Source organism: Leopardus geoffroyi, chromosome X (genome assembly GCF_018350155.1).
Source record: "Leopardus geoffroyi isolate Oge1 chromosome X, O.geoffroyi_Oge1_pat1.0, whole genome shotgun sequence".
NCBI classification, from domain to species: domain Eukaryota; kingdom Metazoa; phylum Chordata; class Mammalia; order Carnivora; family Felidae; genus Leopardus; species Leopardus geoffroyi.
This window is the reverse complement of record NC_059343.1, coordinates 43,946,775-43,974,603: the sequence shown is the minus strand read 5'-3', so window position 1 is coordinate 43,974,603 and position 27,829 is coordinate 43,946,775. Positions and strand designations below refer to the sequence as shown.

The 27,829-nt window shown below is 42.1% G+C and overlaps 1 protein-coding gene across 2 annotated transcripts in view; it reads left to right on the top strand.

Moving 5' to 3' along the window:
* The window catches only part of SHROOM4 (shroom family member 4), a 259,611-nt gene extending 233,985 nt beyond the window's left edge, over positions 1–25,626 (top strand). For both annotated transcript variants that reach the window (XM_045472903.1, XM_045472904.1), the window contains 5 exons: positions 8,003–8,800; positions 13,964–14,113; positions 14,986–15,166; positions 19,861–20,130; positions 21,431–25,626. In XM_045472903.1, coding sequence (XP_045328859.1) covers positions 8,003–8,800; positions 13,964–14,113; positions 14,986–15,166; positions 19,861–20,130; positions 21,431–21,700 — 1,669 coding nt within the window. In that variant the 3' untranslated portion in view covers positions 21,701–25,626. The remainder of the gene's footprint in view (positions 1–8,002; positions 8,801–13,963; positions 14,114–14,985; positions 15,167–19,860; positions 20,131–21,430) is intronic.
* Positions 25,627–27,829: the final 2,203 nt, after the last annotated feature.

The following is a 27,829-nucleotide window of genomic DNA, read 5'->3' as shown; positions in this document are numbered from 1 at the left end:
CCCAGAACTTTTTGGACCTCCAGTATTCCCATTATTTTATTTTGTAAATCTTCAGCCCAGTTGTCACATGGATGGTATATATATATATATATATATATATATATATATATATATAGTTACTTGAATGAATTTAGTTTGGAGAAGTTTTTTTTTTTCCAAATGGCTTTATACCTCTTAAGATAACCTGATGAGTTGGGAACCTGGTAGGTAATGATGGTTAGAGCAGATCTCAAAGTGTGGTCCCAGACCAGCAGTACCATCATCATCTGGGAAATTGTTAGAAACAAAAATTCTCCACCCTTCCCCAGACTTACTAAATCAGACATTCTGGGGATAGAACCCAGCAGTCTGTGTTTGAATAAGCCCTCTAGGTGGCTCTGATGCATGCCCAAGTTTCAGAACCTCTGCATATCAGAGAATAGAACCTTGATTGCCTTGGCCAGCCTGATCCTCAGCGGAATTGTTCTCGTGGATATCAGACCATCCAGGTCCCTTGACAGTGTTTTATTTATTCCTAAAATGCCTTTTATTAAATCTCTTGAGAAGGTTATCAGAACCCTGGCGAGGCGGCATGTTTTATTAGCAAAAGCGTGGGTATCGGAGTCAGACCTCAGCTGTTACTTCTCCTGGCCCCTATTCCCTTTGTGTTCACCCAGTTGTTTAACTTCTCTGAGCCTCATTTCTAACATGGACAAAAGAAAACCTATGCCAGAAGATGTCTTGAGAGTTAAATGAAATCAGGTCTGTCTGCTGTCCAGCCCTGTGCCCGATGCATAATGGACTCTCAGTAAACAAGACCGATTGTTATCATCCCTTGCCACCATGTCCATGACACTATGTAAAATCCAAAGGAGTAATGGGAAGACCTCTTCAAAATTCTAAGTTGGGGTCATTGGAGAAAGGGAGCTAGTCTTTACCCAGGACAGTCCCAATAATACAATGACTTCTCTGATGTCTTCAAAGGACACTTTACAACAGCCTCCTGGGGGGCTGTAGAAGGTTCAGGACGAGTCTTGCTACTTGCATTTGTCATTGCCAGATGAGCTGTTCTTTACTTTAAGTTCTGTGATGCCAGAGGCAGAGAAGGGTGGCAACAACAAACTCTTTGGCCCTTCTCCCCTCCCTGTGCAAGCCTCCTTGTGTCTCACTTCCTGGATCTTGCAAATATTTCCTTCAGCAATAACCTGGGAGTGGCTGTTTCTCTTGGAGCAACCTTATCTTTTGGCTGCTGAGGAAAGGGAAAGGGGAGAGGGGCTGACCTGTGTGCCCTTGCTGCCGAGATCCCGGAATGCCAAGCTATTGTGGTGGGTTTAAAAGTAAAATTTCCAAACAAGAAAACTTCAGAAGACCCGAGGAAGAGGCAGGGGAGATTTTTCAGTCTCGGCAAATACTGGGTTTCATTTTCAGTCATTATTAGGCTCAAAAAAAAAAAAAGAAAGATTTTAACAAAACAAGCAAATCTATTCATCAGAAGAAAAGGTAACCTGTGCCAAGAGGAAAAGAGAAGAACAGCCCAGGTCTTGGCAGGCAACTTGCTTTTGTTTTTGAGATGTAGTCTCCTTGCTGGTGTCAACAAAGCCCTTTCTTACACTTAGCTTTCATGATGCCATGGAAAGAGCTAATGTCTCCATGGACACCTGGAAATGACTGCTGTGCAAGTACGTTTTGCCTCACCTTAGGAGTCCTTGATTCGATGGGATTGTCCCTTGGGTCAGATAAGGCAATTTTCAGTCTGTTTCTTACTAGCTGGGAAAATGATATACTCCTTCTAAACCTCGGGATTCTCATCTGCCAACTGGCAATAATGGCACCGACTTTGATGGGTTGATGGGAAGACTAATAGAAATACATACATGAAAGTGCCTGAAACAGTGCCTAAGACACACTTGAAAGAAACTCTAATTCTTTTTCCCTTCATGAAACTCCTTATCCTTCACTCCACTCCACTTGGTCCCAAAGCCACAGATGTAGATATCTGTGCATATAGACACCTCGAGCCTGCTGAAAATAGGACCTCTAGGGGCCAGTATCCTTCTTTGAGCCTGACACACTTCAATGGCAGCCTTCTGTTCACCAGTCTGCTTCATCTGTAGTGCCTGGAAGGGAGGGGCTATATCGGTTTTGCTCCCCTTTGATCTGGTCACCTTGCACAGAATATATGCTCATTGACCCAGCTGATCCCATTGAAGGTTCTTTTCCTTTGTGGAGTCATTCCCACTTCTGCTTCCCTGTCAGAAGTGACTCTGCAAAGCTCATGCTGGCCTTGTAAGTAGGGAGAGGGAAGTGCCTTTAAAATCAGTATTGATGCAGAGAATAGAAATTTCCAAGTTGCCTTGCCAGAGCCCAGTGCCTCCAGATAAGGTTACAGTGCCAAAAATTGGGACACCAAATGTCTAGAAGGGCACTGTATGTTTCTTCCGACTGATTCTGGGGTTGGCTACCTATAGGTAAATTCTGTAAGGCTGACATAAGCAATTGGTGCCCAAACAAGATAACTTAGAATATCTAATCCTTTTGATTTTCACACTGCTCTTAAGCCTCAACTTGCCTTTTATTATATGTCCATTTTTAGTAGATGAGAACAGTGAGTGAATGAGCCTCGGGTTAAAATCCTTGGTTGGTGAGGGCCTCCTGGCTAGCAGACATGTGGCTGAGCTGAGACCCAAGATCTCCTGGTTTCTTGGCTATTGAGCAGGGCTAAACATTAACCAGGGGACCTTGCAGTCCAATTCCTTTGATGAGAATGAGGAAAAAGGCTGAAACACACAGCAGTGAAGGTAGTACACTGCACAACTTGAACAACGATATGCTGTGGCCCTGAGTTAGGGACTTTGTTCTAACAATAAACATAGTTCTGTTATTATTAATCATCTTTCCATGTGCCCAGCATCATTTCTAGGTCCTTTTTATATAGTTAATCCTGACAACAGCTTTGTAAGATAAATATTTTACTGAAACTGAGATAAATTACTGTGCTCAAGGTCATGCAGCTTTTGTGTTATGGAGCCAGATTTTAAATTTTTACTGGAACTCAGACCCAAGTCTTTCTGACACTGTTCTTTCCACTCTGCTCTATTGCCTTTCCTGTGCCCTTGCGAGGGAAAAGGAAAGAGTGGTAAATTTGAGTACTATCATGGAGATGTGGCTGCCACCACCTGCATTTCATAAGATCTAGATTGGAGATGAAGGTGGAGAAGGGGGAGAGAGGCAGGGAAAGGATGTGGGAATGTGTGTGGTGAGAGATGGAAGTCAGGCTGTATAGATTGGAAACCAACCTAACTGTAACAAATAACTCTGCCCCCAAACCTCCACCCCAGACCACAGCACTCCCATCCTTTTCACCCTGGACCTTTGTTTCCACAGTGTGGTCCCTGAACCACTTGTATTAGAATCCCTTGGGGCAGTTGTTAAAAAGGCAGGTTCCTATGCGCCACCACAGAGGTACTTAATCCAAATTTGGGGGGGGCTGTGAATTTGCATTTTAAACAACCTCTCCAGGTAATTTCGATCAGGAGCCACGCTGATTAGGAACAACTGTTCCAGACTGGTGTTTTCCAACTTTCTGGATCATGCACTCTTTTCAGAAAGAATTTTTTGAGCATGCACTTTCAATATATGTTGGTAGTTTATAAATAAATTCCTGATATGTACTAATGTCCTAATATTTATGTTTTTAAATAGAAAAAATGGTGAGAATTTTGTATTCATATTCTTAGGTGAAAATGGTTTCCAGTTTTTCATTATGTATGTTCTAGTTGTTGAGTTTGGGTATTGACATTACACAGGATTCTTTTCTTCTCCCTCAATAGATTCTAGAGTCTAGGAAGTATAAATAGTATTGAGGTTGTCTCTTCCTTGAAGGTTGATAGAATTAATGCAAGACCATGTGAGTGTGCTTTTTTGTCAAATTTATCAACATTTTTTCCAATGGTTAACAGGTGGGTTTAGATACCCCCATTCTTTGGCAATCGGTTTTGGTAATTTTTGTTTTCCTAGAAAACCATTCTAAGAGTTCAAATTTCTTTTCATAGAGTAGAGCAAATTATTCTCCTACTCTTTTCATTTACTCTGTAACTGTGGTTATTTCTCCATTTCTAATTTTGTGTGTTTAGGGTTTTAATTAGATTGGCAAGTGGTTTATCTTTTTTATTGTTTTATGTTTTCTTTTGAAGAAGTAGCTTTTGGCTTTAATTATTAATTCTATCATTTATTTCCAAGTATGTTAATTTCTGCCATCAGTTCTCTTTCTGCTTTGTTTGGGTTGATTTGTGTGGCTCTTTTCTTGACTTCTTTTGCTCAATGCTTAATTCAGTGATTTTAATTTATTCTTATTTATTAATGTAAGCATCAAAGGCTTCAGATTTTCCTTTGACTACTGCTTTAATTGGTCATATTCTCTAGTTTCTGATATTTTTCTTGTTGTTATTTTCTAGGTATTCTACAATTTCAGATTAGAGCTCTTCTTTGACTAGAAGGGAGAATATTTTTTTTCCTTTTATTTTCTATGTACTAGAAATACATAGAAAATTTTCTCATTTTTGTTACTAATTTCTAGTGTTGTTGTGTTATGAGTAGGTGCTGTAGTTTGTACTTATTTCACCTTTTGGCTTAATATGTAGTCAATTTTAAAAAGGTTCAATGGACCCTTGAAAATAGAGTAGTTGAAATGTTCCCATTATCTTTGTTTTGACTGTCATGTCTGTCATCAGCTGAAACAGTCTCATAGTTTATTTCTCCTTTTTTCTGCCTTTGCATTTCCTATGGATTTTGCTTTCTGAATTGTGATGCTATGTTATTTGATACATAAAGATTCAGAGTAGTTAGATCTTAATCATGCATTCTAACCACTAATTTATAGCACCTTTCTTTGTCTTATTTGTTGATTTTTGCCTTTAATTCAACTTTTTTATGCTATGAATATCATAGCTGTTGTTTTTTTTATTTTTGGCATGAATTCATTTATTTTTTTATTGAATTATAGTAGATACACAATGTTACATTAGCTTCAGGTGTACAACATGGTGATTTGAGAAGTCGATACATTATGCTATGCTCACAAAGGTAACTGGAAGCCTGTATCTCCCACTTCCCTTTACCAGTTTTGCCCATCAAGCTCACCTCACCTGCACCCTTCTGGCAACCATCAGGTTGTTTTCTATATTTATGGGTCCATTCCTGCTTTTTGTTTGTTTGCTTTGTTTTGTAGATTCCACATATGAAGAAAATCATATGATATTTATCTTTCTCTATATGACTTAGTCTACTTAGCATAATACCCTCTAGGTCCATCTTGTTGCAAATGGCAAGATCTCATCCTTTTTTATGGCTGTGTACAATTCCTCTGTGTGTGTGTGTGTGTGTGTGTGTGTGTGTACACATACCATCTTTTTTATCCATTCATCTTCTTTATCCATTTATCTGTTTTCTTTATCCGTTCATCTATTGATGACACTTGGCTTGCTTCTATATCTTGGCTATTGTAAATAATGCTGCAGTGAATGTATAGAGGTACGTATATCTTTTCAAACTAGTGTTTTCATTTTCCTTGGCTAAATACCCAGTAGTGGAATTACTGGATAATATGGTATTTCTGTTCATTAATTTATTTATTAAGCAAATATTTATTAAATACCCACTGTGTACCAGGCACTAGGTACTAAATAAATTAGACACACAAGATCTCTGCTCTCATGGAGCTTACATTTTAGTTAGTAGAGCACAAAATAAACAAGTAAAATTAGATATGTGATATAATATTAGGTAGGGATGTATGTACTGAGAAAGAACAAAATAGAAAAAGGATAATTAAGGATAAGTCATCTCTATTTTAGATAAGGTGGTCAGGAAAGGCCTCTGCTTATAGCATTTGTCATCCTTTTACTTTACAGTAACCATCATGTTTGTTTGTTTCCTGGTGGAGGAAATGCCAGGTGGAACAGTTTGCACACAAGGAGTTGTTATAATCCTAAGGAACTATAGGTGGCCAAAGGCCCAAATGAGATTATGGATGTGAATTTCTGATCCATGTGAGTGATGAGCTAGCCAGGATGGGGACTGGAGATGAGCTAAGTGAAAGAGATTTTGTTCTTCATTCTATCTGAGCTTGGCTATCATTATGTATATTATTATTTCTTAAAGAAATATTCTCGGTTTTCAACATGACTATTGAATGGGTATTCTGTCTGATGCTTTAATTAAACTGCTGGAATTTCCTGTCACTAAGCAGTACTTACTTAGCATGATGCTGATTGCTCACAGGCTACAGCAGGAAGCCCAGATCTTCTGGTATAGAGGGCTTAACTCTTTATACTCTGAGCCTAAAGAGATGTCCTTTGACTTTGGTCACTCTTTATTAGACAGAAGTTTGCCTTTTTATGCATATTTTTGTATATATTTAAATAAACCTGTACTTCTTTCTTTAAATATTTTTTCTATTGCTTATAAGAATCTCATTTTGCCTCACAAGTGATAGTCTTTTTAATTTTCTCATAGTGTTTTTTTCTTATAAACATATACTATACATACATGTATACACATATATCTATTAAAATACACACACACACACACACACACACACACACACACACATACACACACACTCTTAACTCTTGAAGCTGCAATTTATTTTGGTATATAATAGAAGGTACAGCTCTAAATGTCACTGCTCTGCAGTTATCTCAAAACATTTTTTAATATCATTTTTTATCTCCTTGTTATGGAAGGTGAATTATAGATGATGTTTTTATAGATAGCTTGATATGTTTCTAGAGTTTTCATTCTGTTATATTAATCAGTAACACACTGTTTTAATTATAATTGCTTTATAACATACTTAATCCCTTACCCTCAATTCTTCTGTAGCAAAATACTTTTTAATATTATATCTTACTTTATTTTGCAGGTTAATAAAAAATGCTGTTGTTAAAAATTCCTGTTGAGAATTCTGAGGAGAATTGCATTAGGAGGATCTATTTTAAACCCCAAGTAGCAAGCATTTGTAAATTTCCTGCTTGATATTTTTTGGTGCTAATATAAAAGCTTGGACAGAAAACATGTCATATTCATGATATAGCTTGCATCTGGAGAGGCAGCAGGGGAATAGAAGTGGGGAGTGAAACAAAGGCTATTAGCATTTCTTTAAAAAATCATAAAGTATAGATGGCATGGTATTAAAATGTGCTAATCCGGGGTGCCTGGGTGGCTCAGTCGGTTGAGCGTCCAACTTTGGCTCAGGTCATGATCTCATGGTTTGTGGGTTCAAGCCCCGCATCAGGCTCTGTGCTGACCTCTTGCTCAAAGCCTGGAGCCTGCTTCAGATTCTGTGTCTCCTTCTCTCTCTGCCCCTCCCCTGCTCACGCTTTGTCTCACTCTGTTTCTTAAAAATAAATAAATGTAAAAAAAATTTTTTTAATAAAATGTGCTAATCCTGGGCAGTAGGTGGGAACATGAATATTTATTATAGCAATCTCTGTATGTTTCTAAATATTTAAAATTTTTGTGACTAAAAACAAAGCAAACAAAAACAATATAACAGGATAACCAGATTTGTAAGCCCCAGTACACAGCACATTCAATCTGAGTGCTACAGAGTGGGCGTAGTGCATGTACCCAAACTTTGGAGTTAGACTGTCCAGGTTCAAATCCCAGCTCTACCACTTACTAGCTTTACAACCCTGAGCAAGTTACTTAAACTGCCCATGCCTCAGTTTTCCTGGCTGTAAAATTAGGATGATACTAATAGCTACCTCCTAGGGTTATTGTGAGTATTAACTAAGTTAACACTGGGAAAGAACTTAAAACAGTACCTGGCATTTAGTACACACTCAATAAGTGTTAGCTATCAATATTATGTGTTAGTATTACTATTCTTATTATTGCATCTACTATGAATATTTGCATCTGTTTTTGTCCGTTGTAAATTTTACATAAATGATTTTATCCAAAATAGGGGGCCACCTGCAACTTGCTTGTTTTACACAATCCTCATCTTGCTGTTTTGCAGAGAAATGGCTCATTCCAAGGCTAGCTTTTCGTGGGCAACTCCGTTCGATCCTTGCCTTGAGAACCCAGCACTGGGCTTGTCAAGCTACCGAGCAGTCTCTTCTCTTGACCTCCTTGCAGACTTCAAGCACTCTTCAAAAAAAACAGAGGAAACTTCTGTTTATGAGGAGGGGAGCTCCATGGCCTCCATGCCCCACCCACTGCGCAACCGTGCCTTCTCCGAAAGCCATATAAGCTTGGAGCCCCAGAGCTCCCTGGCCTGGCGGCAGCATAGGAGAGAGCTCTTTACCAAGGTTGAGACCCAGCCGGATCCTCTGGGAGCCAGGAAGAAGGCCTTTCCTCCTCCTCGCCCTCCTCCTCCCAACTGGGAGAAGTACAGGCTTTTCCGTGCAGCCCAGCAGCAGCAGAAGCAGCAGCAACAGCAGCAGAAGGAGGAGGAGGAAGAGGAGGAAGAAGAGGAGGAAGAGGAGGAAGGGGCAGAGGAGGAAGAGGAGGGGGAGGAGGAGGAGGAGCTGCCACCCCAGTATTTCAGTTCAGAAACCACTGGTACCAGTGCCCTCAATCCTGAAGAGGTCCTGGAGCAGCCACAACCCCCAGGCTTTGGCCACCTGGAGGATTCAAGGCAGGGCTCAGAAAGCCTCTCAGCAGAGCAAGAGTCCTTTGGTCTCCATTCCAGCAATTTCCTGCCTCCAATAAGGGGACACTTGGGCTCTCAACCTGAGAAGGCTCAGCCCCCTTGCTATTATGGTATTGGTGGCCTTTGGAGAACATCAGAGAAGGAGACCACTGATTCCCCCAAGTAAGTGCTTATGAAAGAAAGTTCCCCAAAGAGGCTGCACCATGAGTTTGCAATATCACCTCCCGGCTGTGTGACCTTTGATCAATGAATTAAACTGTTCCCAGCTTCATTTTTCTCACCAGGAAAATGGGCATGATTATACCTATTCTACACAGTTGTAAATATGAAGATAATCTGTATAAAGCCGAGAGCCCCACGTGTAGCTCATAGTAGGTGCTCAGTAAATAGTAGCTGCTGGTGTTCTTAAATATCACTATCGAAATACACTATTATTCCTCAGTTTGTCTTTAAGGTATGCATCAGTTTCAGGCTTGTGAGCCAGAAGGCATTACTTTTTTTTTTTTTTTAGTTTATTTATTTTTGAGAGAGAAAGCAAGGGAGGGGCAGAGAGAGAAGGAGAGAGAGGATCCCAAGCAGCCTCTGCACTGTCAGCTCAGAGCTCAATGTGGGGTTCGAACTCACAAACTGAGAGATCATTACCTGAACCGGAATCAAAAGTCAGATGTTCAACCAACTGAGCCACCCAGGCGCCCCTGAGCCAGAAGGCATAAACCCTTGTTCCCTTATGGCATTTCCCAAAAGCCTGGCTCAGGCCCTTTTCTGCCTTTTCTTTTGCTTGCTCTCTAGAATAAGAGGCCAGCTCACAACCTGACCTACCTCCATTCTAGGCCCTGCCTGGGCTTCTAAGCTCTTCCCTTACCCCCAGCAGCAAAGGTATACCTGGAGTTGGGCCCTTTATGCCCTGCTTATTCCTTATAATAGGTAAGGGCACTCTTTTCCTCTTCCACATTCTCTATTCCCCCCCACCCTTGTCCCCCCGCCTCTTTGCATTTGCCTCAGTGGGCAATAGGTGGTAGTTGATTGGGTGAGCTGCCTGGGCAGAGAGACCAAAGCAGGAGTGTAGTCTAGCCCCAGGACTGCTGGTGTCGGCTTCCCTGTGCCAGTGCTCATCTGCATGCCCTGTAGCACCTGGTTGTCCGCTTGGTTCGGAAGCAGAGGAGCTTGGGCCTCAGTTCTGCCAGTCATCCTTCTGAGAGCTCAGGCAATGCTCTGATGGGGGTGGGGGGTGGGGGGGCCTGGTATCTATCCCAGAAGTGCTTTCTTTAAATCCCTTTATAGAAGGAACTTGCCTGAGATTTGTTGCTATTAGAAGTACCTTGTTGGGGGGCGCCTGGGTGGCTCAGTCGGTTGAGCGTCCGACTTCGGCTCAGGTCATGATCTCACGGTTCGTGAGTTCGAGCCCCGCATCGGGCTCTGTGCTGGCAGCTCAGAGCCTGGAGCCTGCTTCAAATTCTATGTCTCCCTCTCTCTCTGCTCCTCCCTGGCTCATGCTCTGTCTCTCTCTCCTTCAAAAATAAATAAAAACACTAAAAAAAAAAAAAGAAGTACCTTGTTGGGGCACCTGGGTGGCTCAGTCAGTTGAGCATCTGACTTCAGCTCGGGTCATGATCTTGAGGTTCATGAGTTCAAGCCCTACATCGGGCTCTGTGCTGTCAGTGCAGAGTGCACTTCAGATCCTCTGTCCCCCTCTCTCTCTGCACCTCCCCCACTTGTACGCTCTCTCAAACATAAATAAAGCATTTAGAAGAACCTTGTTATCATGTCTTTTACTGACACACAAATCCTTTACTGAGATCTGGGCTATCTGGAGCTAAGTGAGAAGTTTTCTGGCATAAGGTGCCACCAGTAAGGCACTACAGGGCCTGGCTCCTAGATACTGTGAGAATCTATCAGATCCCTAGCACCTGCTTCTCAAGCTATCCATCTAGCCAGAAGTGTTCTTACTGTAATTAGAAAACATTTTGTGGAAAGTGACTATGATTGTTACTGGTCACAGCAGGGAGAAGGGAAGGCGACCTAGCACACAGTAGGCACTTAACATTTCAGAAGAAAGAACAAAAAAATGAAGGGTCAAACATGTATTAAGCATTTGCTGTGTGCCAGACACTGGTAGTCATTTTACATGACTGCGGGCCATTAATTACTCCCATTTGACAGATGAGGAAACTAAAGCTAAGAAAGACAAGAGACTGGGGCGCCTGGGTGGCGCAGTCGGTTAAGCGTCCGACTTCAGCCAGGTCACGATCTCACGGTCCGTAAGTTCGAGCCCCGCGTCCGGCTCTGGGCTGATGGCTCAGAGCCTGGAGCCTGTTTCCGATTCTGTGTCTCCCTCTCTCTCTGCCCCTCCCCCGTTCATACTCTGTCTCTCTCTGTCCCAAAAATAAATAAACGTTGAAAAAAAAAATTTTTTTAAATAAAAAAAAATAATAATAAAAAATAAATAAAAAAAAAAAAAAAAGAAAGACAAGAGACTAACTCAGAATTGCACAGCAAAGATTCCAAAGTTAGATCTTTGTGACTCTAAAACCTATGCTTAATTTGCCATTCTAGGCAGCCTTTCTCAGAGAGATCTTGTTCTTGTAATAGGCCGGGCCTTTACCAGGCCCTCTTGTTCCCTGTAGGGCAGTGTGTACAAGAGGTAGTAGTTCCAGGCCCCAGACTTGCCCCTTTCAGCCTCCTAGTCCTTCCTCCATGTGCCTCCTTCATGTACCTTGGCCCCTTGGCCAGAGACAAAGAAACTGCTATTACTAGAGATCTTGTAACTTGTTCCAGAGATTTATTTCTTTTGTTGAATTTGGGATGCGAGGAGAAACATTTGTTTGCACACAGCTTTAGCTTGTGGCTGCAAAAAATCAATTATAGATGCTTCTTTGAATGATTTAGATTTAAGGAACAGCATTATTCCCAACATAGCTAATATTTTTGGCCTGCTTACTATGTGCCAAGCATTGTTCTAAAGTAAGCACTTTTATGTGTTGATTGATTTAATCTTCACAACCAACTTATGAAATAGATATCATTGGTGTGCTACATCTTTTAGAATGAGGAATTACAGGTGGCTAAAGGAACCTGCAGAAGATCACAGGTAGCCAGAACCCAGGCCGTCTGGTTCACTGTGCCCATTGCATCCTCATAGGATCTCTGGGCTCCTTGAGATCTTATTCCAGATTCTTGCAGAACATAGAGTTCTAACCAGAAGGAAGTGGCTTTAAGATTTTGTAAGGGAGGGACACCTGGGTGGCTCAGTCAGTTAAGTGTCGGACTTCGGCTCAGGTCATGATCTCGAGGTCCATGAGTTCCAGCCCCACGTTGGGCTTTGTGCTGACAGCTCGAGCCTGGAGCCTGCTTCAGATTCTATGTCTCCCTCTGTCTCCACCCCTCCCCCATTTGTGCTCTCTCCTTCTCTCTCTCTCTCTCTCTCTCAAAATAATAAACATTTTAAAAATTTTAAAAAAGATTTTGGGGTGCCTGGGTGGCTCAGTCGGTTAAGCGTCCGACTTTGGCTCAGGTCATGACGTCGCAGTCGATGAGTTCAACCCCGTGTAGGGGTCTATGCTGACAGCTCAGAGCTGGAGCCTGCTTTGGATTCTGTGTCTCCCTGTCTAGGCCCCTCCCCTGCTTGTGTGCTCTCTCTCTCTTTCTCTCTCAAGAATAAATAAACATTAAATTTTGTTTTCAAAAAAGGCTTTGTAAAGGGAGAAGTGTTAGAACAAGTAGATACATATTTTGAATCTAAAATGCAAAAAAACCCAAAGACATCCTAATTTCAGCCAAGTCAGACCAGAGTGTCTCTGTAACCCACCTACTATTCAGTTAGAAAACACTATGATACATGTAAGAGCAGGTTAGTGAAATTTCCAAGTGTTGCTTAAGTCTCAAAACTGGTTCAAGTATAGGTATAATTTGCTTCCTGAACTCCATGCATTTCCTCTCAGTGCTCTGCAGAAGGAATCTGATTTTTGCTTCAATGTTCATTATCAACTGCAGAATATGTTCTCAAAGATCTCCTGTACCCCCTGCCCTATTAGTGGAGATTATGAGGAAAGAAACACTAGGACATATGGTGCCTAATATGATACACTGTAATATGGTGCAGGGCTGTGTCTGCTGTGAACTCAGTCTATAATTAGCACATCCTTTTAAAAATATTTCCAGGTGTTTTTTTTTTTAATTTTTTAATGTTTATTTTTGAGAGTGAGAGCAAGATGGAGCATGAGTGGGGGAGGGGCAGAGAGAGGGAGACACACCATCTCAAACAGGCTCCAGGCTCTGAGCTGTCAGCAGAGTGAACCGTGAGATCATGACCTGAGCCAAAGTCAGATGCTTAACTGACTGAGCCACCCAGGTTCATCAAAATACATATACATATATATACATATATATATTTCCAGTTTTACTGAGATATAATTGACATACAGCCACATCCTTTTTCCTCTTCATTCTGTGTTTTTAGTAACTTCTAATCAGAACTCTCACACATACCCTAAATATATTTTTCTTATAAGAATTCCCTAAGTTCATACATTCATATTTCCTCCAGAATGTTCTCTTGTCTACTAATATAGATATAGTCCAGCCAGAAAAGCCCTTACATGCAAAGTTTTATATTATATCAAGTTGTCCCTTTGGCAATATAGCATTATGGCTGAAAACATAGATTCTGGAGTTAGCTTACCTAGGTCTAAATCCTGGATCTGTCATTTACTGGCTGGTGACGTTGGTGAACTCACTTTCCCTCTCAGTTCTCATGTTCCTTATCTATAAAATGGTTGTCATGAGCATTAAATTTTATAGATATATCTACACACACATATACACACACACACACACACACACACACACACACACATACACACACACATATCTTAAGACAGCTTCCAGGGCATGGTAAGCACTATGTGAATATTAGCTAGTATTGCTCGTCTATTAGTGTTATTAGCTTAAAAACCTACATGTAAAATGAATACCTCAGATGAGCAATATTGGCATGCCCAAGTTTCTTTTGTGTGATGAATTAGAAGACAGCATAGCATGAATCAGTAAATAGCTGTGGAGCCTTTTAACCATTATTTTTGACCTTTATCTAAGAGCTGCAAGTAGCTGCGAAAATGACTAATGAGTTACTCCTATTTTTCCTTTCAGACAACTAGAGGTTAGCAAAGGTGCAGTGACACAGACAGGTGGAGGGTAGAGGTGGCTGGTAGGCAACAAGAATATACTGGGGGGTTGGCCTCCTTCTCACATAAACCATGGGTGGAATTACTTGCCCTTCCATCACTGAAACCTGACATTGAAGCTTTTCTATTTCCTTCCTCACACCAGACCAGAAGCCTTGATAGCAGAAGAGTCCAAACCCAAGCCAGCATGGAGCCAGAGCTACTTCTTTCCTGAGGAGCAGTTCTCTTTCATGGGCTGGAGCTCTGAGAAGCAGCACCTCAGTCCCATGGGCTTCAGTGAATCCAAGACAACAGGGTCTGCCATTCTACTTGTCAAGCCCCTGGGTGCCACTGGTCCCATTTTTTCCCCATTTCATTCTGCAACTATGGAGGAGACTGGGGCCACTGGGGATATGCCAGAAGTGGAGAGATCCTATCCCTTCCCAGGCCGAAGGCCTGCCTCACAGGCAGTCTCAGAAGAGCTCATGAGATATGTGGTAGGCCGTGACAAGTCCCTGGCACGGGTCTTAACCCCGGCTTCCAACATGGTGACCACTGCTGAGGTCATGGGTGACCTCTTTGCTGTGGGAGATCTGCAGTGGAGGGGCCATTTCAAGCAGGAGTGGTAACATCAGGAAAGAAGAAATGATGAGAGTGTCCAGGAAAGCCACAGGGTGCTTTTGTAAGCAAGCCGACTAGATAGAGCAGAAGCAGGTGGGGATCTGGGATGGGTAGGAGGGAGGTCAGCAGTCTTGGAGGATGAAGAGGTAAGGTCTCAGCCATATCCCTATCACCGCCTCCTTCCCTGGGGATTCATACACTGGGGCCATAAACCCATGGGCATCATGGAAGATCAGAAGCCCAGAACTTTGGGGACCTGCCAGTTTTTCTGGATCTTAGTGGGGTGATGAACAAACCAAATCATCTCTAAAGAAGTCCCCCTACCTATGAAAGTCAGGGGCATAGAAATAGCCTCCCAAGTTCTCAAAGTTGGCCTTGACTTGGCTTCTAGGTAATTTTCATGTGGCCCGTTTACGTTTCAACAGTGCTTCCTGGTCCATTATTTCCTTATTTCATAGCTCCATTGGTGAAGCAGGGTCCCATTTTTACAAATGGGGAAATCAAGAAGCAGAAAGGTCAAGAGCCTCTCAGCAGAAGTGCTCAAATGGTCATTCTTTGTTTCCACAGACAAGAGTTTCAGCACTTCTCACCTCCTCCAGGGGCCCCAGGGATCCCCACCTCTTACTCAGCTTATTACAATATTTCGGTGGCCAAGGCAGAGCTGTTGAACAAGTTGAAAGACCAACCTGAGATGGCAGAGACTGGCCTGGGAGAGGAAGAAGTTGACCATGAACTGGCTCAAAAAAAGGTGACATTTTTTTATATGACTTAGATTTTCAGCATTTAGTTTAAGTATCTGGAAGTTGACCTGTCCTCTACGCTTCTCTAGAACAACTTGGTATATTCCCATATTTTCAGTATGGAAATCAAATAGCTTCTCTGTGTTTCTCAGAAATGTTTCTCCAGTCTCCTTTTGACCCAGCAAATACTAGTAATAATAGTAGTAGAAATCATAATCATCATCACTGTGTCTCTTGAATCTTTAAAATAATTCGACAATGATCCCCTTTTTGCTGGTTGAGAGGATTAGGTTGCCCAGGGTTACAGACTAAGTGGTAGATCTAGGACTTGAAGTCAAGACTGTCTCACTTTCTACTTTATCATGACATCCCCCTCTGAAATAAGCCAGCCTTGCAAGTAACTCACCTCCCGTGGCACGTCAGAGTTTTTGACAATGAGTTCTAACCAATCCAGCCACTGACTGTATTCTCTGTAACTTTCTGGGAGATGGAATAGATTGACTAAGCAAGAGAAGGAGAAATTATGGCCTGGTAAACTTTAGTATTTATTTGCAAGAATAATCAATAATTTCTTAAAAGCACTAGAATGATCGACAGAAATTATGTTGTTCTGAAGCCTACCCATTCTTCCTCTAAGCATCACTAGGCTGGTTTTCTTTTTTTCTTTTTTTTTCAATATATGAAGTTTATTGTCAAATTGGTTTCCATACAACACCCAGTGCTCATCCCAAAAGGTGCCCTCCTCAATACCCATCACCCACCCTCCCCTCCCACCCACCCCCCATCAACCCTCAGTTTGTTCTCAGTTTTTAAGAGTCTCTTATGCTTTGGCTCTCTTCCACTCTAACCTCTTTTTTTTTCCTTCCCCTCCCCCATGGGTTTCTGTTAAGTTTCTCAGGATCCACATAAGAGTGAAACCATATGGTATCTGTCTTTCTCTGTATGGCTTATTTCACATGGATGGAACTGGAGAGTGTTATGCTAGGCTGGTTTTCTAATCAAATTCCTGGAATCACTTTGCCCTCCCTGTACTTACCCATTTTATTTCATAAGCAAATAGGATTTCCATGGCAACCCCAAAGGCCCAATTTTCCACTTTGTGGACAACTGAACTCAACATAAATTGCTCCTCTGCCCATAATTTTCATTCAGGATGTGACCTGTAGGAAAACTGAAGGCCATTTGCAAGAGACCCCCCCCCCACCACTTTCAAATCTGAAGCAAAATGTCAGGGAAGTAATTGAAATCATGGTGGTATCAAAGTTTTATTGATCCAGATGCCTACCTCCTTGGATTCCGTGTTCCCTGAGCATGGCAAGGCTGCTCCCGGCTTACTCAGGACCTTTCTTTAGGAGCAAACCTAATAAGAGTCTGACCAGGAAAAGAGAAAAATGACCAGAAATGGCAAAGGACAGAACAGCAGATAGTGATTTGAAGTGATTATCAGGGTGGGGCGGGGGGGGGGGCGAGGGGGAGGGGCGGCTAGGACAGTTTTTGTCTCTGAGGACAGGTGAAGAAGGTCACCTATTTGCAATATCCTAGAAAAGCAACTCAACTCAAACAGGGTCTGTGATGACTCCTCAGATCTATCCAGTACACTTTCTCCAGGGTTGAAGTTCAGGTTGCAAAGCCCAGGTGCCAAGAAACAAAGGGTTCTCTTTTCTTGCATCCTTCTAGATCTTGGGAACTGAAGAGCTGGGGTGGGTAGGTGATTTTCCAAGTTGACTGTTTGGTCCCCACCCCTCCCTTGACCCTGGCACTGACTTTTGTTTGGGAGAGCAGAGGGTAGGTATATAACTGGGAGTCTTTGGTATCTAATTGTGTTGCCTTGTTTCTATCATTGATTCCTAATTCCTAGTAGGTTTTAGAATTTCCCCTAAATGTAAACCTATGACACTTCAGATTTAAGATCATGGTGATCTCCTGACCTTTGGCCAGTTCTGAAATATGATAATAGGCCCTGGACCCAGATCAGGCTCTCTTGGTCTTGGTCACCTTGGACATGTCTAAATAGCTTACTAGAAAGGAGCACATGCTAGAAAACTACAAACCTATGTATGGTCCCAGAGTACCTGGGAAGGAATAATAATAAAACAAGCACTGAAGCAGACTTCAGTATATACATACAAGATACAGAATACTATTGTAAGCATGTAACCTGTATTAGAACAATACTATGAGGTAGGTGCTATTGTTGTCCTATTTTTTAGATGGGGAAATTGAGGGGCACCTGGGTGACTCAGTCTGTTGAGCCTGACTCCAACTTAGGTCATGATCTTGTGGTTTGTGAGTTCGAGCCCCATATCGGGCTCTATGCTGACAGCTCAGATCTTGGAGCCTGTTTCAGATTCTGTGTCTCCCTCTCTCTCTGCCATTCCCCTGCTCATGCTCTCTCTCTCTCTCTCTCCCTCTCTCACTCTCTCACTCCCTCTCTCTCTCTCTGTCTCTAAAAAATGAATAAACATTAAAAAAATTAGATGGGGAAATTGAGTCACAGAAAGGTTGAGTAATTTGCTCAAGGTCACACCAGTGCTTTGTGGCAGAACTAGGGTTCAAGCCCAAGTAGTTCTTGCACTAGAGTTCATGCTCTTAACCATGATGCGATGCTTGATCTGCTGGGGCAGGTCAATTCTCGTTAGGACTTTGCAGTAGACAATCATCTATTATCTCAGAGTGCCTGGTAATAATAATAATAACAATAGCAGCAGCAGCAGCATCCACTCTACCACACTACCTTCCTGGGAGTGGAGTTCCAGAACTGGTTATACCTACAGGGAAGACAAATCAGAAGACACAGGCAGTGCTTCCCTTAAGAAACTTACCATCAATAGGAGAGGGATCAGACGTACCCACATGAAACAGGGAATGAGCCACTTCAAATTACACTATAGGTCCTATTTCTGAAAGGCAGGAGAGTTCAGAAAAGAAAGACATTATTAAGGGAAGCAGAAGCTTCCAGCATGGAGGGTGGGAGCAAAGCTGGGCTCTGAAGAAAGAATGGGAATAGCCAAAGTGAAGGAAGAGTTTGAGAGCAGGTAGAACTGCATGATGCAAATCAGGAACACCAGGGTGAGTGTGGTGAACACAGAGGAGAACGAGAAGCTAATCATGAAAGTTTTGGAGCCCTGAGATTGGAATGGTAGGGCGGGGCCAGACTGAATAATAACAATAGCAGCCAGCCTTGATTAAACACTTAGTCCATGTTAAGCCCTTTGCATGCATCATGTCGTTCAGTCCTTATTACAGTTCAGCGAAGTGGGTACTACAATTTGTACCCACTCTGCAGATAAAGAAAGTAAAACACTGTGAGACATTCACACATGTCACACAGCCAGGAAGTTGGTAGAGCTAGTAGTCCAAGCTAGTCATTGGGACTTCAGAACTCACAGTCTTAACCAAAAGGCCTCAGAGACCAAATGGAGGGAGGGAAGGAAGATCCGGCACAGTGTCATACACACCAGAGGTACTTCAGTGGATTGAAGGGGAATGAATGAAGCCATAGGCAAATATTTGACAATACTTTTCCAAACTATGCTCTCACAAGCATTCCAGTTCCTGTTTATTAAATAGTCTCTTTTCCAAAGAAGACATCCAGGTGGCTAACAGACACATGAAAAGATGCTCAACATCACTCATCATCAGGGAAATATAAATCAAAACTCCAATGAGATACCACCTCACACCTGTCAGAATGGCTAACATTAACAACTCAGGCAACAACAGGTGTTGGTGAGGATGCAGAGAAAGAGGATCCTTTTCACACTGTTGGTAGGAATGCAAACTGGTGCAGCCATTCTGGAAAACAATGTGGAGGTTCCTCAAAAAGTTAAAAATAGAACTACCCTATGACCCAGCAATTGCACTAGTAGGTATTGATCCAAAGAATACAAAAATGCTGATTCAAAGGGGCACACGCACCCCAATGTTTATAGCAGTGCTATCAACAATAGTCAAATTATGGAGAGAACCCAAACAAATGTCCATTGACTGGCTAATGGATAAAGAAGATGTGGTGTGTGTGTGTGTGTGTGTGTGTGTGTGTGTGTGTGTGTGTACAGTGTTCAAAAAGGATGAAATCTTGCCATTTGCAACAATGTGGATGGAACTATAGTGTATTATTTTAAGTGAAATAAATCAGAGAAAGATAAAAATCATATGATTTCACTCATATGTGGAATTTAAGAAACACAACAGATGAACATAGGGGAAGGGAAGGAAAAATAAGATAAAAAGAAAGGGAGGCAAACCATAAGATACTCTTAACTACAGAGAACAAACTGAAGGTTGCTGTTGGGGATATTGGGTAGGGGGATATATACATACATATATGCTGGTTCAAATTTATTTTGAAAATACAGATTTCAGTAAATATAAATTAAACAAGACTAAGCTATTAAAAAATAGTCTCAGCAAGTGTTTATTAAGTTACATCTGGCAAATGAGAATTAGCCCATGGGTATCACTTATCTAATGCCAAGAAGTTTGGTGGTGACTGACTCCTGCAAGATATGAAGAGATGAGAGGGAGGGTGGCTATTCAAAAAACTTGAATTGCTCATGACTTGCTTGGGTTTCCTTTGTTTCTGGTAATGGGTAGAGCCTGCCATCTGTTCCATGGATCCCAAAACAGAGGTTACAAGCACAGATCAGTTTCTGTCAGTCCCCATTCTCATCCTTTGCCTTCTCCTGTTTATCTCTCCTAGATACAGCTTATTGAAAGCATTGGCAGAAAACTGTCAGTCCTGCGGGAGGCCCAGCGAGGACTGCTAGAGGACATCAGTGCCAATTCTGCCCTTGGGGAGGAGGTGGAGGCCAACCTGAAAGCTGTCTGTAAATCCAATGAGTTTGAAAAATACCGCTTGTTTATCGGGGACCTGGACAAAGTGGTCAACCTGTTGCTGTCACTCTCTGGACGACTAGCCCGGGTGGAGAATGCTCTCAACAGCATTGATTCAGAAGCTAACCAGGAGAAGGTAGAGTTGGGGTCTCTGGGGTATAGATGGAGGTAAATGCCATTGGCTTCTTCTCAGGGCCCCCTCTTTCAAGTTTGGCTTGTCTTGGAGACAGTAAAGAATAATGTTAAGAGTGGGGGCACTGGCTTTTAAGTGCCTTGCAATTCTGGCTCTACCAGTAATTAGCTATGTGACTATGGGCAGCTTACTTAACCGTACTCTACCTCAGTCTCTTCAAAAATGGGGTGAACACACTACCTAACTCATGGGATTGTGAGAATTAAATTAGTCCACAGTAATTACTTAAAACAGGTCCTGGAATAGGGTAAACACTGAATCAGTTCTAGTTGCCAGTAGTAGTAGTAGTAGCAGTAGTAGTGGTGGTGGTGGTATTGATAGTGATAGTGGTAGTAATAGTAGTAATGGCGGTGGTGGTATTGATGGCAATAGTGGTAATAATAGTATTAGTGGTATTTGTACCGATGGTGGTAGTAATAGCAGTAGTAGCAATAGTGGTGTGGGTATTGGCAGTGATAGTGGTAATAATAACAGTAGTGGTGGTGGTAGTGGCATTGGTGGTGATAGCAGTAATAGTAGTAGTAGTGGTATTGGTACTGATGGTGGTAGTAATAGTAGTAGAATAGTGGTGGGGGTATTGGTGGTCATAATGGTGGTAGTAGTAGTACTAGTACTAGTACTAGTACTAGCAGTGGTAGTAGCAGCAGCAGCAATTTTACCTCACTTTCTCTCTGAGTTAGAGGAAGAGATCTCACCAAGTAGTTGAAATTGGGAGTCTGTCATTTTCATGGGTTGGGCCACACTGTGTACATTCCAGAACCAAACCTACATCACCTTTCCATATACAAGTGGTTTGGGATACAAATTTGAATCCACAATAAGAAGCACTCAGGCATGTGCATACACACACAGACACATACACTCACACATGTACACCCACACAGAGACACATACCATCTTGAAAGCGCTGTCATAGTGATACCTATTCTCCAGGTGGAAGGGGTCTGAGCTGGCTTTGTCAGAGCCTTCCCCCACCCTAACCCCAGGGGTGGTCCATGGATTAAAGACAGCTTAGAGATGGAAAGAGGTGAATGCATGTAGCCCCGCCCAGTATCACTGTTGTGTTTATCCTCCCCCTGCCATAGCACAGAAGAGCTTTTGCCTGAAGGTGAACTTCAGGGAAGGAAATATAGGACTGATCAGTTAACAGAGTAGGGAGCTGCTGTGCTCCACTGTGGAGCAGTGAGTTAGGGAGATGACTAGTAACTGGGATGGCTCTTAATTGGTCTATCTGATTCCCCAGTTGGTGCTGATAGAGAAGAAGCAGCAGCTGACAGGGCAGTTGGCAGATGCCAAGGAGCTGAAGGAGCATGTGGACCGCCGGGAGAAGTTGGTGTTTGGCATGGTCTCCCGCTACCTGCCTCAGGACCAGCTCCAAGATTACCAGCACTTTGTGAAGATGAAATCTGCTCTCATCATCGAACAGCGAGAGCTGGAAGAGAAAATTAAGCTTGGGGAAGAACAGCTCAAATGTCTCAGGGAGAGCCTACTCCTGGGGCCCAGCAATTTCTAATTCCACCAACAGACTGTCACACCATCCCCGCCCAGCCACAACGGGAAGTGCTTTCAGTCTTCGTTAGCAGTTTGTTAGCAAGTAGATAGCAGTTTAGTTAGCAGTTTGTTCCATATCCTCTACCTTGGACATCTCTCACTGCCCCTTACCTAGCATTGCTCCCAACCAGCTAGGAGTTCCTGAGGAGGCCCCCAAGCCTCTACTCTAGGGAATAGATGCAAGAGCTAGGAGCTGCCTGCAGCAAAGGGTGATCATACAACCACACTCCCCTTCCCACGGTTTGCACAGGCAAGTGCTCACCACACACAGAACCAACAAAGTGCCTCATTCTTCTTGGTCCAAGGACTGCAAAGACACCATGCACTCACCACCCACCCATGCCCCAATAAGCCTCTCAAGGCTCAGAGAGAAGCTGCCTGTGCAGCTCCATTCTGCCCAAGGCTCAAAGCCCAGCCATTTCCCACAGAGATCTGGCTGTCTTGAGAGCATCACTTCCCACCAGTTTAAGGGCCTCACCTAAGCTTTACAGTGGGAAGCACAGAAGGAGAAATTACACTAAACAGAATGTGAGCAAAGATCGGGAATCCCTAGGTGCCCTGCCGAAGCCAGGTTTAAACAAATGGGCTCCACCCCCACTGGCCCCAGCATCTGGTTGAGGGGGAAGAGGCCTACTCCAACTAGTGTGGCCCTCCTCCTGTCCTCATACTTCTGGCTTACCACTTCCTGTTCCATCTTGCCTTTTCATTGCCAGTGGTCACCGGTGCCTACCCTAAGGGCTTCACACTATGGACCATTAATAGCTCTACTAAAGCTGACTTCTGGATACCCATTTCATTATTGGGGTGAGGGGTTCTTTGTTGTATTTTAAATAGCCTTTTGATTTTATTTATTTTTATTTTTTGATTTATTTTTTTCCTTTTGTAACTAATAAGGTGAGAAGAGGGGAGGTGGAAAGGGAAAAGGAATCCTAAAAGGAAAGCGTGTTCTGCAGATCAACCTGGATTCACCATGGCTAGATGAGGGAATGCCGAGGCCTTGAATTCTTCCCACCAAACACTACAAGAGTCTAAGAAAGGAGTTTTCACCTTGAACTTAATTTACTATGGCCTGGCCCTATACTAAAGTCAGCAATGACCATAAGCTTAGCATTCCCCAATGGATTTCAGTTTTTTACTTATTTTTTCTCAAAACCAAAGATATCCAAAACTGACAAAAGTTCATCACCCATTTTTCTACTATCTCCCATCTAAGGAAATGGGTATAAGTGAGTTCAGGAGGAGATCCCTCTATCTCACAATTGCTTTCTCAGCCTGTGGCCTGACTCAGGGAACTGAAAGTCATGGTAGCTGGAAGCTCCAGCCAGGGCCAGCCCCCCAGAGCAAATTATGATCCAGCCAGGATCTTAGGCACACAAACAACTAATGCTGCTGTTGTTGCCAATTCCCTGACACCACTAGCCAGTTTCTGTCCTGGAAAATCCCTCAGGTGGGTGATGGCAGGAAGGGAATTGTGGCCAAACTCTGGCTTGTTATCCAGCTCAATTCCCCATTCCTTGCTCACTGGCACCCACGGTTCATATTGCACAGCTCTGCCCAACAAACCTGGGCATCTCTTCTAGTTACTGCTGAGTTCCTCAGGATCCTTGGAGGTTAACTGTAGCAGCAGGGATGCCTTATTCAACCAAAGGATTTGCCAAAGAACTTTGCTGCTGCTACAAATAGTGGTCTCTAGCTTCCGTTTCCTTTTCATTGTATTTGAAAACAATGGAAGAATCTTGGCCAGCAGGGTGTCCTGAGGGAGGCCCTGGGTATGCTCTTAGTACACTGCTGCTCTCAGAACCACTGTTAAAATGTCAACCTGCCATTCTCCCCTCAACTGGGGAAGTCTACCCTATTCACGAAGGCCGATGGCTCCTAAAGGGCTAGGCTTACCCAAGCCACATTTGAGGAAGGTGGGGGAATGCTATGAATAGAAGCTATGGTTGCCATCTTTTTTTTTTTCTTAAGCAGACTCTAGGATAAACAATGAGTAAGTTGAGACATCCTATATTGGGGGGTGAGGCCAATGTAGTCCATCGTTCTAAGATTTTCTGGGGCCAGAATAGCTTTTTGGGAACACAGGCTGAGGGAAGAGTGGTCACTTGCCTGGGCATGATGACTGTGGTCTGGGTTTCTCTAGTCAGTGTTACATTGCTTGTACGTTAAATTTCTCACACAAAAAAAGTACTATTGATTGTATTATTTTTGTCCCTTATCCCACCTGAAATTAAAGTTGAAACCAGAAGACAAGGATGCTCACTTTCACACAGAAGAAGGGTGGTTTCTAAAACAATATAATAACCACCAACCTATACTGAGCAGTGAAGCTTGGTAGACAGGTGAAGTACCAAAAGGGAACTAATGCCCTGTGCTGCTGAGGCAGCAGTGCCATCATGCCTCATAGTGCTTCAGAGCTGCGATGTGGTGTCTCTCCCCTGTTCTCGTTTCCTGGGCTCAGCCCTCTTGCAAGGCCTGCCAGGGGTAAGCAGTTTGGAAGGCAGGCCAAGGGATTTCCCCAAAGACAATTACTGGTCTTAATTTTTGCCCTCTCTCTTCAGATACTCATATAGGCCCCAGTGGGTAATAGGTTGATCTAGAGAGAGGAGTCAGTACAAGAGTTACTATCACTTGTCCCTTCTCACTCCCCCACCCCCACCTAGATAATTGAGTCTCGAGTCCCACCAGTTGCAGACCCAGCCAGGGTATAGTGGTAAATGCTCAAGGGGAACCTGAGAGAAAGAGGCAGACACACTAAAAGCTCTAGAAAGGGAGAGACTGGAAGCAGAGGAACTGAGAGGGTGAAAGACGAAAAGTTTTTTTCAAGGCCAGAGTCAGGTTCTGTTTTCCATTTAACCTCAGGTGTCAAAAAGCTGCCCTGGGCATTAGAGCCATAACCTTTAACCCCCCCATCTCCCTGAAGGTGCTGCTCTGTCAGTAGTACCAAGTCCCAGACGGAGGAAGCTGGGCACATATATGGCCACTCCCTTCTGTCTGGAGCTTGGTGACTCCCACTGTCTTTGCCAAAGGAGTTGTCTATGCCAATAGTATTTCTGTAACAGCCTATTGTATTCTTGGAAGATTAGTAGATCTTTAGAGGGGGGTGGGGCAGGGGACAGTTTCTATAAAGAACCAGTGTTTGTTGTACAACTGTTGGGGGTCATCTATGCCATGTTATTTTTCTGAATCTTACAGTTTCTGCAATTGTGTCCTCCACCATTCCCTTCTTGGCTGACATTGATATGTCTGCCAGATGGTCATCAAGGGTTATACTTCAATAAAAGGTGCTAAGGACAAAAAAAAAAGAAATTATCTCACGTGTTTTGACTGAAGTGATGGAAATTCTCTAATATTCTGCTGAAAAATATTGGAAAACAATTTGGTCACATATCAATAATCCTTCATATGTAACTGTATGACCAGAGTCTTGCCCACATCCCTAAACTCTTACCCTGGCCCATTGGGGATAGCATTGATGCTATACCATTCATTATCCCCAGTAAAATAATTCAGAATTCAGGAAGACTCAACAAGTGTAATCTCAAGTATAGACCTCAGTAGTATACAGAGTGCACTTCTGGAGTCTAGCCTAATCAGAGAGCTGAGACACCTTCTACACCTTCTCCAATCTCGAGTTCTACTATCTTCTACCTAATAGTCCAGTCTTATACCTTCCTTCTTAGCAACCTGGAAAACAAGGTTCTCACTGACCAGCTCTCTCTAAATAACCTCATTTAGACCCAAATGCACTCCAGGAACCAACTCTGACACTTAAAAGCCTACATTTTCCCTCAGTCTACACATTGTTTAAATTCCAACTGATCTCCTAGGTATCCAGTGTGGTAGAGTGGAAAGAGCCCAGCTTTGGCATTAAAGTGAAATGTGTTCAAATCCTGGTTTTGCCACTTATTATATGAACCTGGGTTATTTTTTCAACTTTTGAGTTCATTTTTTATCTGTAAAATGGGAATAATAATATGTACCTTGCATAGTTGTGGCTTGAAAATAATAAATGAAAGTTACCAGCTGTCTACTGAGAAATGGTTAGAAAGGCAGAATCCCAGCTCCACCCCATGCCCACTAATAGTCTGCATTTTAACTAGATTCCCAGAGGATTTATATGTATATTAAAGGCTGAGAAGCACTAACCTATCATAAACTTAGTACATGGTAACAACCTAATATTCTAGTCCTGATTTATTCAATTCATTCTTTTCTACTCCCAGGCATATTCTTGATCTTCTCATGCTGCTCCCAACTACCTGCCTAAATGAGTTCAGCAACGTTGAGGATACAAGTTTGATACATAAAACCACTTGTGTCTCTACACACTAGTAATCAACAATTTGGAAACAAAATTAAGAAAACAATTCCATTTAAAAAATTATAAAAAGAAAATAAGGACACCTAGGTGGCTCAGTCCATTGAGCATCCAAGTCTTGATTTTGTCTCAGGTCATGATCTCATGGTTCTGAGATGGAGCCTCATGCTGACAGCACAGAGCCTGCTTGGGATGCTCTCTTCCTCTCTGTCTGCCCCTCCCCCACTCATGCACTCAAGCACATGTGCACTCTTTCTTTCTCTCAGAATAAACTTCTTTTAATTATAAAAAATAAAACAATTCCACTTACAATAGCATCAATAAGAACAAAACAGGAATACATTTAATGAAAGAAATGTAAGAATTTTATACTGAAAACTACAAAAATATTGTTGAAAAAAATTAAAATCTAAAAAAGTACTTAGACTAAAATCTATTTTAGATAACAATACTCCCCAAATTGATCTACACATTCAATCTGAAAGAATCTTAGCTGTCTTTTTTGCATAAATTGAAAAGTCAAACCTAAAATTCGTATGAAATTGCAAGGGACCCAGAATAGTCAAAACAATCTTTAAAAAGAACTTGGAGAACTCACACTTCTCAATTTCAAAACTTATTACAAAGCTACAGTAATCAAGACAGTATGGTACACATACAAGGGTAGACATGTAAATAAATAGAATATCATTGACAGTACAGAAATAAGCCTTATATTTATGATCAGTTAATTTTTGATAATGGTTCCAAGACAATAAAAAATAGAGAAAGAATAGTTTTTCAACAAATGATGGGGGGACAACTGGATATCCACATAGAAAAAAATGAAATTAGACTCCTTCCTTACAACACACACAAATCAACTAAAAAGGGATTATAAACCTAAACGTAAGAATTACATTTACATGGGGTACCTGGGTAACTCGGTTAGGCATCCGACTTTGACTAAGGTCATTATCTCAAAGTTCATGGGTTCAGCCCTATGTCAAGCTCTGTGCTGACAGCTTAGAGCCTAGAGCCTGCTTCAGATTCTGTGTCTCCCTCTCTCTCTCTCTGCCTCTCCCCTGCTTGAGTTCCCTCTCTCAAAAATAAATAAATAAATAAATAAACAAATAAATAAAACATTTAAAGAATTACATTCACAAAAGAATTACAAAACGCTAAAAAGAAAACATGGGAGTAAATCATCTTGATACTGTGTTAGGCAATGATTACTTAACTCCAGAAGCACAAGTGGCAAAAGAAAATATAAATAAATTGGAGTACATTAAAAGTAAAAACTATGCTGCAAACAATATTACCAATAAAGTGAAAATATAATCCATATAATCAGAAAAATATTTACATATCATATATCTAATATTAGACTTTTATCTATAACATATAAAGAACTGTTACAACTCAATAATAAAAATAACCAAAAAATGGGCAAAGAATCAGAATAGACATTTCTACAAAGAATAATGTAAATGGACAATAAGCATAGGCAAAGATGCTCAACACTGAGGAAATACAAATCAAAACAATGAGATACCACTTCATACACTATGATCAAAAAGACAATAACAAGTGTTGGTGAGGATGCAGAGAAATTGAAACAGTCCTACATTGCTGGTCGGAATGTAAAATGTTGTGGCCACATTGGAAAACAATTTGGCAGTTCCTTAAAATGTTAAATACAGTGTCCACGTGATTTAGCGTTCTTCTTCTAGACATATACCCAACAGAACTGAAAACAAGTGTTCAACTCATGCAGTAACCTCTTTGACATCA